The following is a 19783-nucleotide window of genomic DNA, read 5'->3' as shown; positions in this document are numbered from 1 at the left end:
TTCATATTTTTTATTTTTACACTTTACGTCGGTGACCGTAAACGAATTTTACTACATCGCTCCATCATTTCAATTCAATTACACGATAGAATGATACTAGAACATAAATATTTTTTCGTATTATTTAAGATCAAATAGATAATCTTTTTTACACTCTAATGTAACGATATCATTTAATTTGTCATTATATTAAGCAAAATACAACAAATTAAATTACACAACTTATATTTAATTATACTCTTTATGGGAGAGAACAATTATTTAAAAGCTAAACCATTGCAATTATACATATATATAAATACTCGTAACAAAAATGAAGGAACTAAATATTTGTATCTACTAAATTAATAGAATCACATGTTTATCAACTAAAAATAAGTACGCAATGTCTTATATATATTAACTATACTTTACGTCCTTAGATTTGGCTCCTGATGAAATTCATTTGTAATAATTATCTATGCTTAATGAAAAGTGCCGAGAAGCCGATGATCAAGTAAGTAGTTAGTCGGTAGCGCCTGTCACATGCCGCAGGTCTAGACTTGAGAAGGAAACCATCAATTACTACAGGAACTGAAGCACTAGGCATACAAGTAGAACAACGCAACTCGGACCTAATGTGGAATGAACACGCGGGACTTCCGCCGGGGCGGAACTTCCAATATAACTTATTAATATAATTATTTCTTCAATCTTATTAACAAATAACAAACTTAATTAAAACGTCTCAATTAAAACTTTAACAAAATCACTCTAATACTGCTGAATTTGTACGAATTAGGTAATTGTCCGACAACACAATATACAATCACATGTTCACAACATAAAAATAGAAATAATAGGAAATTATGGTCTAATATAAAATTATATTATAGAGAGCGATTGTGGCGGAGGCTTGGAAACGTTAAAGCGCTTGACCAACATAGATAGCCATCGTTACCCAAACATGGTGCTGATAAAGATATTTTTTTGGCACATGTATTTTTATACAGACATTATTAGTTATTCCATCGACCTTATATATTTTACAATTAAGTAGGTACCTACGTGAGATATCATAAAGTCATGGAATATGTAGCTTCTATAAAAACCAATAAATGCAAATTAGTGAAAGCAATAGTATGCCGATAAACTATAGTTCAATATTCAATAATACGATGTAATTAGTTTATATATAAAATCCCTGTAATGATAATATTGTTATAGGTATGACGTGACACTAGGTGCTCTATTCCTGCTATACGTGCTGTGTGAGGCTAGCTGTCGGTCAGAATTACTGTGTTAATTGTGTAATGTACAAGAATTATACAAAATAGAGTCGTAAATAGTGTTCAGTCTTCTGTTAACGAGTTTTTGCAGTTTAAAATGTGTCTTTGATCATATTTTAATGAAATAAATTTAATGATTCGTGGATTTCTCGCGCTGGAGATGATTGGGTGCGCTCGATTGTTGCGAGACAATAACAAAGAAAATACTGTTACTTATTTGGGAATGTTCATAGCATAGTTATAAAGGAAACATTAAAATTTCAACATAGTTAAAAATCAATAATAGCTATACAAATAAATCGTATATACAATAAGTAGACCGTTTACGTTTCTAGTCACTTGGTACCACTAATCAATATGAAATCATTGTATACAATTATCTAAAGCCAGGTAGGATTGAACCTCGATTTATTCTAACTTTCATTATTATTCACTAAAATCTTGAAAGCTCCTTTTTATTTGAACATTGAGTGCAGATACTTTAATTTGTCTAACCTGACGCGCACTGTCCTTTGGTACGTTGAATTGGTCGTTCAGATAGCTTTTGAGAGAAAAACAATCAAACGCAATTCATCCTGGATTACTGTGAGCCTTGCATAAATTTAAAACCAGTTGACTTACAATATTGTAGGTAATAGTATTAATCATAATTTACTTAACTTTCACTGTAATTAAGTAGTAATCTTAAATGGTAAATATATTATTGAAATGGAAAAATAACAAGTGAAAATTAAGTACAAAATGATTAAGATAACTTAATATATCTAGATTAGAGCAGATATTAAAAAAATAATCTTTTAAAATAAAGAACAACAGTAATACGGAATGAGTTACGTTCAGATTTTCAGCTGAATTATTTCAGCCTCCAACGAAACCTTAATCAGAATCAACATATAATATAGACTTGTAATTCTATACAGTACCTTGACACTTCATTTGCAGTTATCAATTGCAGTGGAATTTGTACAATTGGGTGTCGTGACGACTGAGTTAGATGGTACAATGGTTGTGATGGAACTCAGCGGTTTGTTGGTGTCAGTGGCAAATGTTTGACTAGTGCGACGCGGACCATCTGTATCGTGCCAGCTTCCCTACCAGAACAGTTCACTGTTAATCACTTCACTAAATACTACAACAATTACAAATACACTACTCTTTACCATTTTAGACACTTAATGTCCATAATAATGGTTATTTCTTTATATCCCCATCCCCCCAATTAAATTTATCAATAACTATTTACATTTAAAATTGTTTATCATCGAATATAATCTATTATTACGAAATATTTTACAAACTTTGGTGAAATGCAGAAATGGAATCGCACATTTAACACATAATATCTACATTGGGATTGTAACACAACAGGGACCTTATCGTACCAAGCGAAACATATTTCTTACACTAAACAAAATATGGGCAGTTTACACCACAAACGATATGGGGTAATCGACCACCTAACGTGGAATGTTGCAATGGAATGTTAACAATAAAAATGTATTCAGAAAGTCTTAACGATAACAATCACAACACCTTTCATACTTATTGCACTCCTTCGGAATAAATTATCGCCTATCACTTACGCGCGATATAATATACATTTACAATATTAACACATCTTTAAATATAAATTTAACTAATTTTAATGTGGACGTCGCTCGTCGCGAGCTACGGAGGTGTTCACAAATACTCTCTAAAAATATTGTTACACAGTTTTTGGGGAAACACATAGCAAAACTGAAACTTTTATAGTGCATTTCATAGAGATCATAAGTAATATCCATCTCCGAGCAAATATTGCACATCATACCCACATAACGTACGCGCAGAGAACCCGTCTCATTACAGACTCAAAGAAAAGTTATTTAAAAAATACGAAAACAGTTTGTACCACCCATAAATATATGGTAAAGGTACTGTAGTATATTGAAAAGGATCTACAAAAATAGATAAAAATAATAAAGAACTTCTTAGGTACCCACAAAAGGTAACTTCATTCTGAATAATTTGGTAATTCACTAACCAAATTCCAGTTTTACCTATATCCTCAAGTGTTTCTCATTCGATACCTAATCTAGTTTAGTCCGTAATAGAGCGACCAGCTAGTACATCCATAAGATCTTACTATAAGGTCCTCGTTTAGCAGCCGAAGGTACAGTGAGATTCGAAGACTTTGTTTACAGTTGGAAGACGGTGCAATTAATCTTGCCCGTTGTGATGGAGAAGTGTACGGTTATCAGGCGGATGCGGCGGATGCGAGGGTGCGCGGTACGAGTCGCCCTCCTCGTCCGCAGAGTTCTCCTTCGACCGGTCACTCTTGCAGTCCTCTTCTTTTGTCACGCCCGACAGTGAGTCTAGAGCCATCGGCATGGACTGATACAGTTCCCGCGCTTTATCGTTCGGCGGGAGTAGATGCAACATATTCAGCGGCATCGGGAAGCCCGGGGGAAACTCAGGATAAAACCCTTGAGGGAACGGGTTGAACATAGGATTTGAAGAGATATCCGGTTCGGAGCTCGCAGGTCTTTGGCTTGAGTTTTGATGGTCGTCCTTATCGTGATGTTTACTCGGCGGGTGGTTGTTGTTGTTGTTGCCAGAATTCAGATTAAGTACGTCGAGCGGCCCACCGATGCAGTCTTTCCGGAGCTGCTCTAGCTTTAAACTCTTACCATACTTTCCGCGTACATACATCAATAGCGAATTGTAAGGTATACCAAAGATTCTTGACGCTTGACTCGTAGTCATTTTCTTGTTCCATACGTGTTGCAGTGCCTCTGTAAGTTCGGCGTTCGTCCACGACCTGGGTGGACCGCCTCGTGGTGCGCTGTGTTGCCCTTTCGGTCTCCCTGTTAAAGAATACAAAAGTATTTAGTAAAACAGTCAATATCAAAATTTATATCGCACTGCGTTAAGTAGGTTCATTAGGTACATATGAACAGTGTAAGTAGTGGTATGAGTTACGTGCGAGCAGAGTGCAGGCGGGCGGTGCACGACATGTGCCGTGTGCCGTGCGCCGTGCGCCACCGCGGCATTACGCGAATGCACCACTATCTAATAACCGTGTTTTGGCTGAGCAATAACTCCGTGTACTGAAATGAGCGGGTTGCGGGACATTTTGTTGGCGGCGATTTGTCATTAATTCGTTACGAGCACGCGACTATTATGGTGAGTTTTGTCAAAAAGTAATACGGACATGCATATGCCGGCGATGTCGCCCCACGTAACTTTATAGTTTTATAATTTCGGCGGAGCACGTTAACTCGATTCCGATCAGATAATTCGAAGAACGTTTCGGATTACCTGCGGTATGATGTTTTATTATGGAAATTAGTTTTTCTTTTAATAGTCGTCTTGGGTCACGCGAGTTGTGCCGCGCACCGGCTCAAATTAAAAGGATGTTTTTCATTTGTAGCTCGTTAGCATTTTATAAAGGAGCGAGGCATGCATCAGCTCGTCTCGGGATCGATCGGAGACTATTGTGCCGGGTGTCGACGTGGATGCGACGCCGACGCCGACGCTCGCAGAGCTACCGGCCCCACATTGCATTCAAAGCATACGTTAGAGTCGCCGCCGCCCGTTCTCTTCCCCTATGAGATACGTTATCAGATCGTCTTAATAAACATTGCTCGGAAACAATGGGCGTTTAACATTTGCGCGGAGCGATTGCGATATGAGTCTGCTAGATGTGTGATGGCTTTGCAAAATGCCGATGCATTTTGTGCACTATTATTACCTACATCTCTCATTGTTTGTTACGTAATATTGTACTTGTTCATTGTTTTCGAATATAATAAAATGTATTTACTAGTGATGTTAATAAATAATATTGCATTGAGAATACAAAGATTAAATTCTTTGTATTCTCAAGGCAATATTATTTATTAATACATATAATTCATAGTTAGTGTTTATGATTGTGTATGTATGTATTGGATTAGTCTTTATGATAATTTAATGAAATGGTAGCAAATAATTCGAAAATAGCATGTATCCATATGACCAATTGTAACTAGGTTAATTTGTTCCTTCATAGGCCGCGTTGTATAATAAATACGCGTCAAAAAATTGCTGGTATTATAAAATATTATTCATATATACCGCAACTTTCGCATAACAAAAATTCCTTAATTGTCCGAGATATAAAGTAATGCTATTTTATCCTAAATACCACCTCTATGCTCCACCGGTGCCCTGCCAGCGTAAACCGATAGGCGGGTACATCATTCCATTATCACCCTTAAAAAAATACTTACATTTCTTTTTGACGTTTGTGAAGAGTTGTGTATCTAACGGCGGTCCCCTGTGTTCCACGTCCATCAGTGGGTACATCTTGTGCTCCATCCCCGGCGGGAAAAGGCCTAGGGGCGAATCCAGCCCGAACACTGCAGAATAAACCAATTGCATTATATAAAATGTTTTATTTTATTTACGAGTAAAGTATAGTTGTAGTAGGGGAAAGGGATAGTTTGTAATAGGAATTTTGGTTCAATTATTAGCAATGTATCTGTATATATCGTATCACATCACGTCGACCTGCATGCGATTGATAAGGGTTTTCGGTGAATACCTACTGGAAACTGGGATAAATTTCTGGTAAATTCGCCACAGATGATAGGTTAACTAATCCGACTTTTTTATCACTCCCATCATTTTCTTCTGATGTGTGTACATCATACGAATTTAGTTTAAAAAAATATATGATTGAAATTAAATTATTATACTACTAATTTTTAATATAAAGAGTACTGTTAATTCTTAAAACATACGCAAGAAATAATATATGTTCAATAATTGTAATTTAAATATAAATAAGTCTATTTAGAAGTTTAGTTCTGCTACTCTTTACTAGATGGCGCTTGCAGTCCTTCATTTATGTTGCTGGAATCAATATGTTTAGGTTTGTATGTTCAAATTAACAATAATATTATTACTATTTAGTAATATAGTTGCAAATAAAGTTTTGTTTCTTAAAGAAAAATATTTATACGAGTTATTTAATTGAATATAGGTATAATATTTTATTAGACCGTAATTGCATCTAACAATTATCTATTCTCTGTAAGGAGGTACACTACATGTAAATAACTACAATTTAGTTTACATTATTCATGCAGCCAGTCTATTAGAAGTACCTAGGTAGGTGGGCAGATACATAATAAATGTAGGCAAGATTATTAAATTTTCACTGTAATTTTTAATTATTATTTCAAAATTTAATTCAACAATCAAAGAAACAAGAATCTTTTACTTGCGTAGTACTTACAAATAATTTTTTTAAGAAAAACAGTTTTACATTTATATACTCAGTTCTACTATTCGATACTAGATGGCGGCAGTAGTCTATACATCAGCTCTACTTGCTTCGATTGTTTACATAAACAATATTTTAAAAGTAATCGTTACCATTACATTTACATTGTCATAAATTTTTTAACTGTAAAAACTATCGGTCTAAAAAATAATAGACTAGCTGTCAGTTATGGCACTGAAGCCAGATTGATATATAAATAACTATAGAACTTTGTTGATGTTCCTCATTTCGAATTTAGAATGACAGATTATACAAATTTAAACAATAAAATGTATGCCTCTTAAATTATTTACGTTAAAATATAAATTTTGGCTAGAATATTATAAACGCTGGCAGTAGAGACAACGTAGCAAGTTAATGTAAATATAATAAAATATCTAGATTTAGAGGTATTGAAAATATCGTGCTATCAGTACACGTAGGACCAAAAATAATATTAAGGAAATAAAGATAACGGGAACGTGCGGCAACCCTACCGTTAATAAATCTCGGAAATGTTTCAATAAGATTAAATAAACATATTTAGTAGTAAAACATTATTTTAGTAATTTGATAATATTTTTTGCACTTGAATTTGGCAACATACATATTTACTTTCAACTTATTAATAACACGTTAATTTTCTAATCTTTAATATTTTGACTATTGTGTTTATTAGATACATTGTTAATTTATTTATTAATTATTACATGCTATGCATCTACATACAAAAGTCCTGTTTAATTAGATATTAATTCATATATGTATTACTTAATAGTTTGGTTACAATTACAGTGTATGACTACCAAATGAAAGTCAATAAAAGGTCAAAAGTATAAAACCATTTATACTTTTGGCCTTTTATTGACTTTCATTACCTACATATACCTAATATACCTATTGAGGTATGATGTATTTCACATTTTTCTTAATTAGCTTCTAATTTTTCTTCATTTAAAAGAAAAAGACATAAAATAGAGTTAAAAATATTTTGTAGAATGTGTTAGATTTTGTGATAATATATTCAATCAAATGTTCCCAATGTTTCGACGTGTCGATCGTCTACCAACATGTTTGTAATGGAGTCGAAATATTGGAAGCTCATAAATAATATTATCATGGTAAATATCATTATATAGGTAGTATGTAAACGACAGTGAATATAATAATAATAATATACATAGAAAACACCAAGACTAATATAAACTATTATATTAATTAATACAAATGTTTGTACCGTCTGAAGATACGAACCTGCGACCATCAAAAGTAAATCGGTGTACTAAACCGCTAACCAACGAGACCGTCAGCGAAGAAAAGATTAAAACGGTGTTTAATGTACATACAGTAGGTAGGTGTATATACTTACATTAAACAAGTATAGTTGTTATACAGTTGTCCATTGTGGATTCTATAAGATGTAAAAGGCTAAGCGCTTTCTCGAAGAAGTGTTCACAGTCCGTTGAACCAAATGCGACAAATCGATATCTCGTGTCTTGCTTTATTGCAAACTCTTACCTCGTCCTGTAGCCGTGGATTTATATAAATATAGATAACTATATATATCTATTGATCAAGTATCTAGACAGATGGCTGAACTTAGGTGATGTTAAGTGTCTACCATATAGGTATAGCTGTGCTGTATGACAAACGACAATGAAAACGAAACAACTAAAGATGCCTGCAGACAAACAGGAGGACCGACAGGAGTTTTGTATGACTGATAGTAAATATTGGAAATTTGGAAAAATATAAGATGGTTATCACCAAAGTTTCTAGGTATAATGCACTTTTAATTCTTATAGTAGGTACAGTAATATAAAGTAAATATATAGAAATAGTATAATAATAATAATATGTTAAACCAATAATGCCTCTAAAAATCTAATATTCAATATACTAATATTTAAATTTCAATATAGATATGACCAATTTTGTATTATTAAAAATTCCATTATTTTATCTATTTACTACGATAGTTATTCGGAATATGATAAAATTAATTAAAATTATTAGACATATTTACCAGTTATTCGTATTACATAGTATATTTATTTAAGTTAAAGTAATTTAGTTAAAACGGACATAAGAATTCGCTTATAACAGCTATTAAACTAGCCGACCCGCGCAACTCCGTCTGCATTACACTTACTTAACATTTATCAGTAAATTTCGCCCAATTTATATAATATCTTTTTAAACTAATGCCTATGTGCTATTGCGTGGTATAAGCTATATAGTTGTAACAAAATCCGTTTAGTATTTTTTGCGTGAAAGAGTATATCCATCAATATATATGATACGATATATGATCCATCCAACTATAGTCACATAATTTCGCGTTTAGAATATTAGTAAGAAGTAAGATAAAGTAACGGAATATCATCAGGCGAGGTCCATGGTTTCAATCTTTGTAGTATAAAAAGGTGCTATATAAACCGCTACAAATATATTTGGTGTACATCTACATTCGCTTTAGACAAATGCAATGAATTGAGTGCATTCAAAACAAAAGACCGGTTTAGCAAACATCTGGCTGTACTTCTTGAGCAAGTTATTTAATATAACTCACAGTATTTCTTTGTCGGATAGGAGCGATAGAAAACAAATTGCTTTTATATTATTATCCTGGTTTTTACAACGCTCGGATATATTTTGTGTGGTCACCTTAATACGTGTCTCAAAACCACAGACAGCGAGGTTTTTATTATACTTATGTATATATTTATATGATACTTAACGTACTTTAGGCGATGCCTCGGGTAGAAACTTAATTAATGTTGGGAAAATCGTTTTCATATTCGAACTGAGAGGTATTAAAAATATTACTTGTGTTTATGAATATAATAATCAAGTATATGGGTGTACATAATTGACTGTATTTAAGAAACACTCAAGTTGTCTGTGTATTTTACTGAAAAATAAATTCTTTTATAATTGTTATTGCATATTTGATAGACAGATATATGTAATGATGAATAAAATGATGAATTCATATATATATGACAGGGAACAACCCTATCTAGTGACGATTACCATTTGGGTAAGATTAAGAAAATTACTTTTATCTCTCCGTCCGTAATATTAGCTATACCTATTTGAATGTATGAACTACTAGCACATACTATAGTATACTTATAATAATTGTACCTCTTATCAAAGTATGATAAGAAGATTCACTCTAGAAGGTCTTAAACGCATTATAATATAATGAGCTCCTTATGTCTTTTTCATTCTGGGTTCAAAAACCTAAAAAGTAAAGTTAAATGTTTTTTTTATTTTATTTATGTAACTGGAAGGGTAAAGCTAACTGACTGCTGGCCCGATGGCAAGTAGTAACCGTCGCTTATGCCTACATAATCAGGATTGTCATATTTGAGACGCCTGCGATATGCGTTGCCATTCCTGGGTACTAAGACCATGCCTAAATATGCTGTAATTTCTCTGCCATATCTTGCCAAAAGACAGCTTATTAATTAAGCTGCTTGGCGGTGAAATAGGTGGGACTGAGGTACCCACTTAGACGACTTTGGAGTCTCGTTAGGTGCAATTTCGCCCTATTTATATAAGTTAATTAATATGTCTCATAATTATGAGGATATTAAAATCAGCACGAAATAACTTGGATTGGAAAACTGCAATGTTAAGTCTACATTACGATCGATATATTATAGAAATGTGAAAACGTCGGTATCATGCATGCATGCGCAGCTTATATAGCCAGCCTTAGGTTTTATTACACTTATCGGAATACGCAACCAAGGTTGCCATAAGACCATCTCTGTTTTTCCCCACAAATTTTGCCTAAAATCCCCTCAAAATTCGGATTTAAAAAAAATCCTTAAATAAAGAATTCTGCTATATTAGTAGTCTTTTTGCAATTCTGATAATATGTCTTTTGGCCACCTATTCTATTATAAATCTTATTTTTTTATACTTTGATGAGTTCGCGAAACTAATGACCTTGTTATGTCCGTACTCAAACCTGTGGCTATAACAAGAACTATGAAAGTTCTTGTTATAGCCCACAGGTTTGAGTTCTTATATTTTTTATCTTTAAAACATGGTGCTAAAACAAATCTCCTCTACAGATTTGTTACCCCTATCGGTATGAAATTCTCTCACATATGGGGAAAATCTCCAATCTGGCATCACTGCACGTAACGAACCGTTAATTCGTGTCACTCGTTTGCCCACTCGTTAGTTGGTCCGATACTAGTTATTTTGCATAATTACCGACAATCAATAAGCCCACATTCATATCGGTGGGGAATATAAAAATAAAGTGGACATAGACCAGACTGACAGATAAGTAATCAACAATTTAGCCACCTCCGTAATTTATGGTCACCTTAAAAGTGCATTAAAGGATCGTTTGTCAATGTATAAAACACTACCCGGCACTACTTCACTTTGATGCCAGTGTCATAAGGATTCTTAAAAAAATACAATCTAAATATGTTTTCAGCTGATAATAACGCATTCAATTTGTGAAAGAATTTAAAGTGAGTTAAATATTTCTTCAATTTAACCGTTACAACAACAACAAAAATCAACTCTTTCTATATATATTTACAATATTATTTTCTTTCTCTATTATATTTAAAAAAATATATATCATCAATGTTTTTAACAGTTTAACCTTAAAAGTGTTGATACCGGTAAATATTATAAATTGATAATGATTTTAATACCACGTGACTGAAGCAGTAAAACCTTTGAACAAAAGCGTTGTATTGTTAGCTTTTATTGAGCTATTTGCGAACTTTACCTAAAAGGCTCACTATGGATAATTATTTAAAAGTATTGAATACCCAATTCGCAATTATTTCACAGCATTTGATAATGTGTTTATTTATTATTACAGTATAAGTAATGTCAGTGATGAATTTCTATGTGGTTATTCTGTTTAAAAAATTCAACCATATGTGGATCCTCGTACGAGTATAAAACAAAATTTTTGTTCTTGTTCTTCGTCGTTGTATAAGTTTGTAGAAGATTTTCGAATTTCTGATTCGGATAAAATACGATAAAGTTAAAAGTCTGTGAAACGTCTTTAGCTTGGGTACCTTAGTTGCTATTTCAATCGCCAATCAACTTGGTTTGTAGGTTGTGTTCGGCTGTAGGGTCAGATGACAGTGAAATTACAAGATATGAGGCATGACATCTTAGACCTCTGGAATGGCAATGCTTGAGTGACATCTCGGGTGTCAAGTAATAACGAGATATCTTTAGCGCTGTTTATGTATGGGCAACGGTTATCGCTTACCATCAGGTAGGCCGTCAGTTTGTTTGCTATTCCAATAACATAAACGGAAGAAATAATAAGAAATCCTTCCAATCTTATTTGTTTTCTTTCTTGATCCAATTCACTGTAATATTTTTATTACAATTTGTAGCGAGGTGAGCGTTTTGATATCAAATAATGAAGTAATAAAGCAACAAAGTTAGACATAATTTATTCTTAATTTCATGTTCTTGTAACCTTATTGTACGATCAGTTATAGTTTGAATAATCTATTTATATCTTCTTCCCATTTGTTCCCAAATTAATGGGAATTAATATTTAAAAACAAATATAAATATTTGTTTTTAAATATTTGTTATACCATTTCTTAGAGTAAATAATTGAATTTGTTTGCGCATTCTTCTCAAAAAAGTCTACGCTTTGAATGTAAAGGATACAGTAAGTATGTGACGAATGAAAAAAATACTATATGGAAGTGCTGAAAGTAAAATATTGTAGAATACATTATGTAATATATAAAAAACTTATGTCGCAATGTTTGTTTGTTTTAATGGCCCTATGCAGAAATCATATATAGGTATTAATAACGTCAGTTGCGCGGTTTGCAAGATAGTATATATTTATTAAGTATTCCATTTTCGTAAAAGTAGTTGATAATCAAACATCTACAATAAATACCTATTTTTATAAGATTTAGAAAAATCACAGAGAAACGTGATTGGGCAAATAGATTTGTTTACGTAATAATTTCTAGCAGAATAGAGTAAACCTTGCGGTCAATTAGTTGTATCGGCATCGGCTCGCTGGACGCTTTCTAATTCTCTGTCGGACCCCTTCAGAGAACTAGTCGACCATAAACAATGATTTACGAAACACACCCGCTATAACCAGACGCGCGCAATACGTTACCATTCGTTTCGTTCCAATATTTTTTTCCACGATTTTCGCAAGTTTAACGAATTTTCTTAAAATTATTTTTCGCAACATACCTATCCATACTAATATTTCAAATGCAGCTATACCTGTCTATCTGTATTACAATTTTAGTATAGTGATAGACAGAATCTTGGGGAAGGTATATCCTTCCCCTATAAGGCTACATTTTGTCGTGACATTAAAACTTGATGGGGTTGAAATAGAGGATGAGAGTTTGAATTAGGAATCAATTAATTCTCAAGTAAGGGATATTATACTTATAAAAAAAATGAATTTACTTGTAAATACTAAATCTACGCAGACTAAGTCACGGTCATCAGCTAGTATCATATTATTTTTATTACCCATGCAACCTTGCTAGAACGGTGCAGACCATCGAAACGGTCGAGCGAAAATAGAATACGTAACTAATCCAGCAACAAAGTTAGTTTACGATCGATCGCCATTCGCCCCATATGCAACACGCGTAGAAATCGAAAGCGTTCACAAACTTAGTTCGCAACTCGACTCAACCCTTTCACGGGCATGTGTATTGTACACAACTTGTCAAACTTCACCCCATTCATTCAGATAAAAGTTGGGAACGCACGCTCTCTCTCCCACGCGGGTCACGCATATGTGTTGTTTCGTCTTACTCGCGTCACATGCGTGCCGTCCTCGTAATAGCCGACGGAAGAAAATGCGACTCCCGACGGGCCTAAGGGTTAAAGTGCGGGGTGCATGTTTCCTTGATAGGGTTATACGACTGCATGGAGCCACGTGATGTGATGTTTACGGTTCGGGACGGGGCCCATTGACGTGTTTTGAGCGTCGTCGAAGTGTATGGTGGGTCGAGTCGACACACACGCGCGGGTGGGAGAGGACGGGGGGAGGGCGATGACGGTGACGTATCTATCTCGTGTGGGAGTCACCGAGTGTTGTCTATGGTCAGGCCGCCGCGCGTGCTCGCCATTTATTTTGCAATGAGATTTATAACTATAACTGTAAATTACTTTATCGAACGGAGCCGAATCTAGGTCGTATGGAATCAGCATTAATTATCGCTTTAATCTAAGACCGATGTCGATTGTACGTACAATAGATCACATAATAGATAGTGGCTCACGCCAAGGATACGAAAGTAATAATATCGCGGGGACGAGAATGCCATAATTATTATAGAATATGCCGTAACTGGGTTGATCTATTGTTTCAGTGAAATATTACGTCAATGTGGGGAATAATTAGTGAAAAGAAGTCTAGGTCGCATCTGTGATGGGCGCACAGTATCCTTGCATTGTCTTCGACGATCGCGTGTCCAATATAAGTCCCCAATACATAAACATTATGGGGTGTTCATACTGATAGATACTCATGAAGGCAAGTTAATCTTTATAAAACCTGTAAACCTTGAATCGAGGAATCGAGAGTAAATCTTGACAAGGTTGTTGACAATATTAGTATTTGTTGTTCGAACGTGATTTGATTTTGTATAACACGACGCTTTATAATAACCGAGCCAGACTTTACTTACAAAGATGTCTGCGTGAGCATCTTTGACTCGTCTATTTTTGCCGCTAAACAACTTATTTTGTAGGCTATGTTTCATGTTGCAGTGAAGTTACAGGTTACGGGCATAAAATTTAAATTCTTTATTTAGCTAACACAATTTTTAGTCAATTATATCTAGTAGTAAAAGGCCCTTTGGCAGGCCTTTTGGCTGTGCCAAAAGGCTCCACACTTCCATAAAGAGAGAGACGAACTTCTTACCATTCCATGGATTCACCGTGCAGTTGCCAGGTCTATCATGTGGCACAGAGAGGGAAACTCCGAGCAGTTGCCGGGACACGGGTCCCGGTGACACGGGTATAGGTTTAATTGGCCCTTTTCAATAGGTGTTACAACTATATAATAGCGTATTACAACAACAAATATTTTCAATATCTATATTAAATATCAATGCATAACAGATACTACGGGTGCTATAATATATATTGTAATTTGTAATAAGGTGGCCACTTTCATAAGGTTGTATGGCATTAGTGTTACATAAAGACATAACAGAACAAACATTTCAACTTGACATGCGTGGAATATAATTAAAACGATTTCACAACGATACCGTCTCCAAATTAGCGTTCGCAATTGGTATTGTAACAAGAACACATTAGGTGAATCATGAATCACACACGTTCACTCGATGAATTCTGGGAGAATTCATACAAATGAATTACCTAGTGGCAGCGGCAACGCGTTAATTTCGTAAGCTCGCCTCCAATTTGGCTTTTATCTATTGAAATGTATTTTCGTTAACTTTCCACGTGGAGATCGGATCCCGTGTGAAGTTGTGGGAGGCCTCGCTTTCTATTGTTTCCGAACTAAACAAAAATGAGCTCATTGTCCGTACGCTCGCTCCACAAAACACAAGATTGTGTTTTAATATCACACATCAAGTTCTTGACGGCCGATTTATTGGCCACATGACATTTACACTACGAGTATTTAGTAGTTTTTAGTAGTAACGTGAAATGTATTGTTTTCTTTAGCTGTAATATGTCTAATTTTGATTAATTATTCTTTATTGGGTAACTATATAGATGTATGGCTTACTCGCCTTATCCGTTGTAGATAAATAAAAAAATATGTCATAATTAGTAGTTTTCAATAATTGTAGATAGGTAAGTAAAGTAATAAATAATATTTCTATACTAGTTTGTCTATTTACCGGTTAAGCGACGTTTTAAGTCAGATTATCAAGAATATAAGATAATTGGTTCAATAATTGTAACTGAATTAAGCAAATTAAGTAAGCGTTAAACGCTTAAAAAATAATGTCAGAAAACAATAATTTTATTAACTTGTAGAACTAGATAATAGTTACTAATAGTTAATATATCACATAAGACTGTCTATAGACTACCAAAATAAAAAAAATGAATCCGGTTGCAAATGAAATATTAAACGTTAAAGTTATTCGATTAAAACGTGCGTATCAACCTGAACGTATTCCTAATTTTAAAAGATTTAAAATTTCGATCCTTTTCCGATTTATCATTATATATAGACACTAGGTCTTTATTATTACAAGCCCAATTTGTCAGTAGATGTCTCACGAATTCATTTAAATTATAATTTTTAATTTTTAATATAATAAATTAGTCATATTAAAATAATAACACTAATTGTAAAGTATGTATGTACACGTAAACAATAAGTGTGTGTACCTTTAAAATACAGATTATATTGATACGTAGGTACCATTGTGTATTATATTTTCTCACAATAAAAGTATGTTTGCGGTCATATACACCTGCGGGTAATCGTTTGTTTCCTTAGTAATTTATCATGCAGTAATGTATCCGAAAAGATTGTGGTTGTATTTATATCGATTTAAAATCGAAATACGTAGCGAGTGAATGATTGGGAAGTCGGATCAGGTCTAACAATAGATGTAAACACTTGTATCTTGTCACAATAATGTCATTGTGACAAAGTATTATGTAAATGTAAGTGATATTATTACTGGTATGTCCACATTTTGGATACATAAAAAGGAAAAATATTTGGTATTACAATATGTTATGCCTAATATATACCTAGTGTAATTAACAATTGAATAAATGTTAAAAATCGTTGGTCTATAGGAGGAAATTTTCTTAACAAACATCGCTTATAACAACATTAAAAATTATATACGTCATACTAGCTACCGCCTTTGTCTTTGTTCTTTCGCATTGTCAACAGTAAAAAATACCCTTTTCCAAATACTATTCGTACTACATTCGTCAGCTTTGTAATCATTGTAGTAACACAAAAACAAACGTATTTTTTTTTTTAAATATAGAATATATCTGTTCTATAAATAAATATAATAAGTAGATACATATATAAGTATTTGTCAATTTTAACAACAATGCCATGTAATAAGTTAGTGGAGCGAGTAGAAAGTACCTACAGATTATAAATTAACCGCCTTTTGTTGTGTTAAATAACAATTATTTTCAATGCGCAAAAAATGATCTAATACAAACGCGTGAATGTGTTTACCGTGTACCGAAACTCTATTGATATTAGATTGAAAAAAAAAAAGTTTAGATTGATACAAAATTGCTGTTTACGTGTGTGGTTGGCCGCACAAGTGATTTCCTTTGCTTCTGAGCAGTGGCATGGCATTATTATGCCCGCCTCTTACTCATGTGTCTGAGTCATGCGTGCACAGATAATGTACTCTATAATTTGTAATGGAATTACTGGGAAACAACAATGATATTAAACAATTCTTAGTAAAGTTTTTAGTTAATTCGACCAATTAAGTGTATAATACATTTAATTCTGTGAGGAATGAGTGCAATTGATTATTCATTACTTTTAATATATTGCATATTCATTTGTTAGTTAGTACAGCTTAAGTTGGATACCTAAGCAATTTGTGTCAATTGAAACGGTAATTAATATAAGTTAACAACATTTCAAGAAGACTTAAAAAATAAGTATTGTTTTAGCGTTAAGTCTTAATTTCAGCAGTCAGGTAGTTACCTAATTGTAACAATACATATGTTGTTAATATACATATTAATAACAATAATAATATTGTTATTAGAACTTCTGTACCTATGTGGTAAAGAAAAGGTCCAACAACAAAATTGTGGTTTCCCGCGCACCGTTTTGCCGCCGCCGAAACTTTATAATCGCAGGATTCATAATCTGATTTCGATTTCGGAGCTTTTTGCGGCGATAAAAAAGTAAAGTCCACTTTCGGCTTTTAGTTCCCCTTTGTATCGTTTTTCGTAACGTTAAGTACACAAAGTTTCACAAGTTGTTTATCAAGGTATTTTCCATGAATCGAGGAAAATAAAAATTGTTCTATTATAGGTGTAATAAATGTTGAGATTTTAATCTACTTTAAGAAAGATATTTAATATTGAGTGTTACGTATCTAGTCGTCGTCCAGTTACCGCGTTGTCATTGTCGTGAAGTTAAGTTTTTTTTTGTCGTGCGTGGCCATTTTGTTCCTAGAATTATATGAGGAATATCGTGCGGCCGATCGTACAGAAAGCAAATAAGTATCTAAAAGATTCTTCCACGACGTGCGACGTGTTCGACAATTTCATGTGTCGATCGCACTTTTTGGTCGCGTTCGTTTTCGTGGGCACTGATTTTAATTGCTTTCTAAAGTCCATTCGTCGCTCGATTCCCATGACGGTCGCTGTGAAATTGACTAGCACACGTAGATGCATGACATGTAGTTTTTTCGTGATATTTTTTGTGTTTATCAAGAGAGAGAGATCTGGCTGTATGCGTCGCGGTCATTGTGCTGCGCAGTGAGAGGCTCGCCGTCCGTCGAAGCCGGCGTCGTTCTCGAGCACACCACACTCGTGATCTTATTTCGATATCCATTCACGAGACACTCATTCAAATTTCGAATTTAACGGCTGGAATCAATTACGAATGTGTGACGACGACACATTGCTACTGTTAATAAACGCAAGTTATATTGAAGTGAAAGGAAATTAGTTTTTATCGGTCCGTATTTAGGGATGAATGGATTATGGAATATTAATTATTGCGGCCGGCCCTCACAGCGGGCAGATACGATCATGCATGCGCATCAATCTTGATCCGAATTGTATGTCGGCACCTCTTTACCGCCAACAAAAAAGTCGAGCACTGCTTTTTCTCATGGTCATGAATCGGACAATAGCTGAGCTCGCATCTCACTCACTTGTTATTAAATTCGTATAAAATTAAAACTAATGTGTGATTTTTGGTTCCGTTTTAGCGATGGGAACCGCGAATAACTGTTATTTATTCATAATATTCGCAACGGATATGTTTTATAAGATATATTTCCATATGTTTGTCTTCGTTGAATAGTTAGTTAGTTTAGGATAAAGTAAAGTTCTAGTTTCCTTAGATACAATAAGTTTATATTTACTACACATACCAAAACATTTGACATACCTACATAGTAGCCTTTTAGTAATTTAGTAGAATAATTTTCAGTATAGCTTACAATATAGATATATAGTTAGTATTTAAATAATGTTGTTATTGCTGTACAATTATATTGGACAACAGGTGTCCCTCAGGGATGTGTACTGGCGCCCATGCTGTTTTCTTTACTTAATGACTATGACACATCAAGTTATCAGCTTGCACGTGGTAACCGCACAGTATTAGTCACATGGCAGCTAAAAAAGCGAACCGGTAAGTAATAAAATTTACTCATATTTTAAAATATTCAGTAATGAGTTTTAGTAATTGGAAATGAGTAAATAAACATGCTGGATCCATTGCTTTTAATAACATTGTTTAAATGATTAGAAGAGACCAGAGAACAGTTTTAATTCAAATTGTGGTATAGGTACATACGAAAATTAAGTTAAACCAATTGAGAAGTGAAAATTGCGAAGTATTATATTCTGACAAATTGATTGCTTAACATTTTCATTTTAAAGTGCAAATGGAATTAAATAGACGAATGGATGATTACATTTTGAGGGCTCACCTGAAAATGTAATCATAAGAAGAGATAAGTAGAGTAGATTGGTCTTCAAACATTGCCGAATCCTGAGAACTAAAATTTTATCTAACTAAATGTAGTAAATAGATAATCCAGAAATTGTCGTTATCAAGGTAGACTTACACTAAAAGAACAAAGAACGTTTACTTACAGTTAGGAGAATACATATAAAAACTAAAACAGGTAACTTTTAGATTAAACAGCGCCAGAACAATGTACTAAAGTTATTTGAGAATGCAGTTAGGAAGTAAGAGCGTTCTTATCACGTTTACAGCGTACAAAAATTGAACGCGTATAGGAAGAAAGATTCGCTCACGGGGTATAAATATTATAGATTTAAATTTAAACTCGATAATGCCTTTTTTAATTACACCTCTAAATGGAAATAACATAAATGGCAAATTACCTAAAGACTAGCTAGATCACTAAATTTTAATTTTTAAATGATCTTTTTGTATTTTATAAGGCAGTTCCTAAGCAATGTTACACTATGAAAAGGAAAATGAGCATTAAGCGAAAAATAAATAGCGGCACGGGCG

General features: G+C 33.7%; 1 protein-coding gene across 1 annotated transcript in view; it reads right to left on the bottom strand.

Moving 5' to 3' along the window:
• Positions 1 to 19783, bottom strand: part of LOC131843908 (protein jim lovell) — a 29916-nt gene continuing 10133 nt past the window's right edge. Inside the window, exons 2-3 of the mRNA XM_059192692.1 lie at positions 5522 to 5650; positions 1 to 4114 (exon numbers count right to left, since the gene is read on the bottom strand). Of these exons, the coding sequence (XP_059048675.1) occupies positions 3468 to 4114; positions 5522 to 5650 (776 nt within the window). The 3' untranslated portion in view covers positions 1 to 3467. The remainder of the gene's footprint in view (positions 4115 to 5521; positions 5651 to 19783) is intronic.

The sequence above is a fragment of the Achroia grisella genome, unplaced genomic scaffold (assembly GCF_030625045.1).
Source record: "Achroia grisella isolate CSIRO2021 unplaced genomic scaffold, CSIRO_AGI_Agris_v1 utg359, whole genome shotgun sequence".
NCBI lineage: Eukaryota > Metazoa > Arthropoda > Insecta > Lepidoptera > Pyralidae > Achroia > Achroia grisella.
The sequence above is the reverse complement of the archived record's forward strand: the minus strand, read 5'-3'. Positions and strand labels throughout refer to the sequence as shown.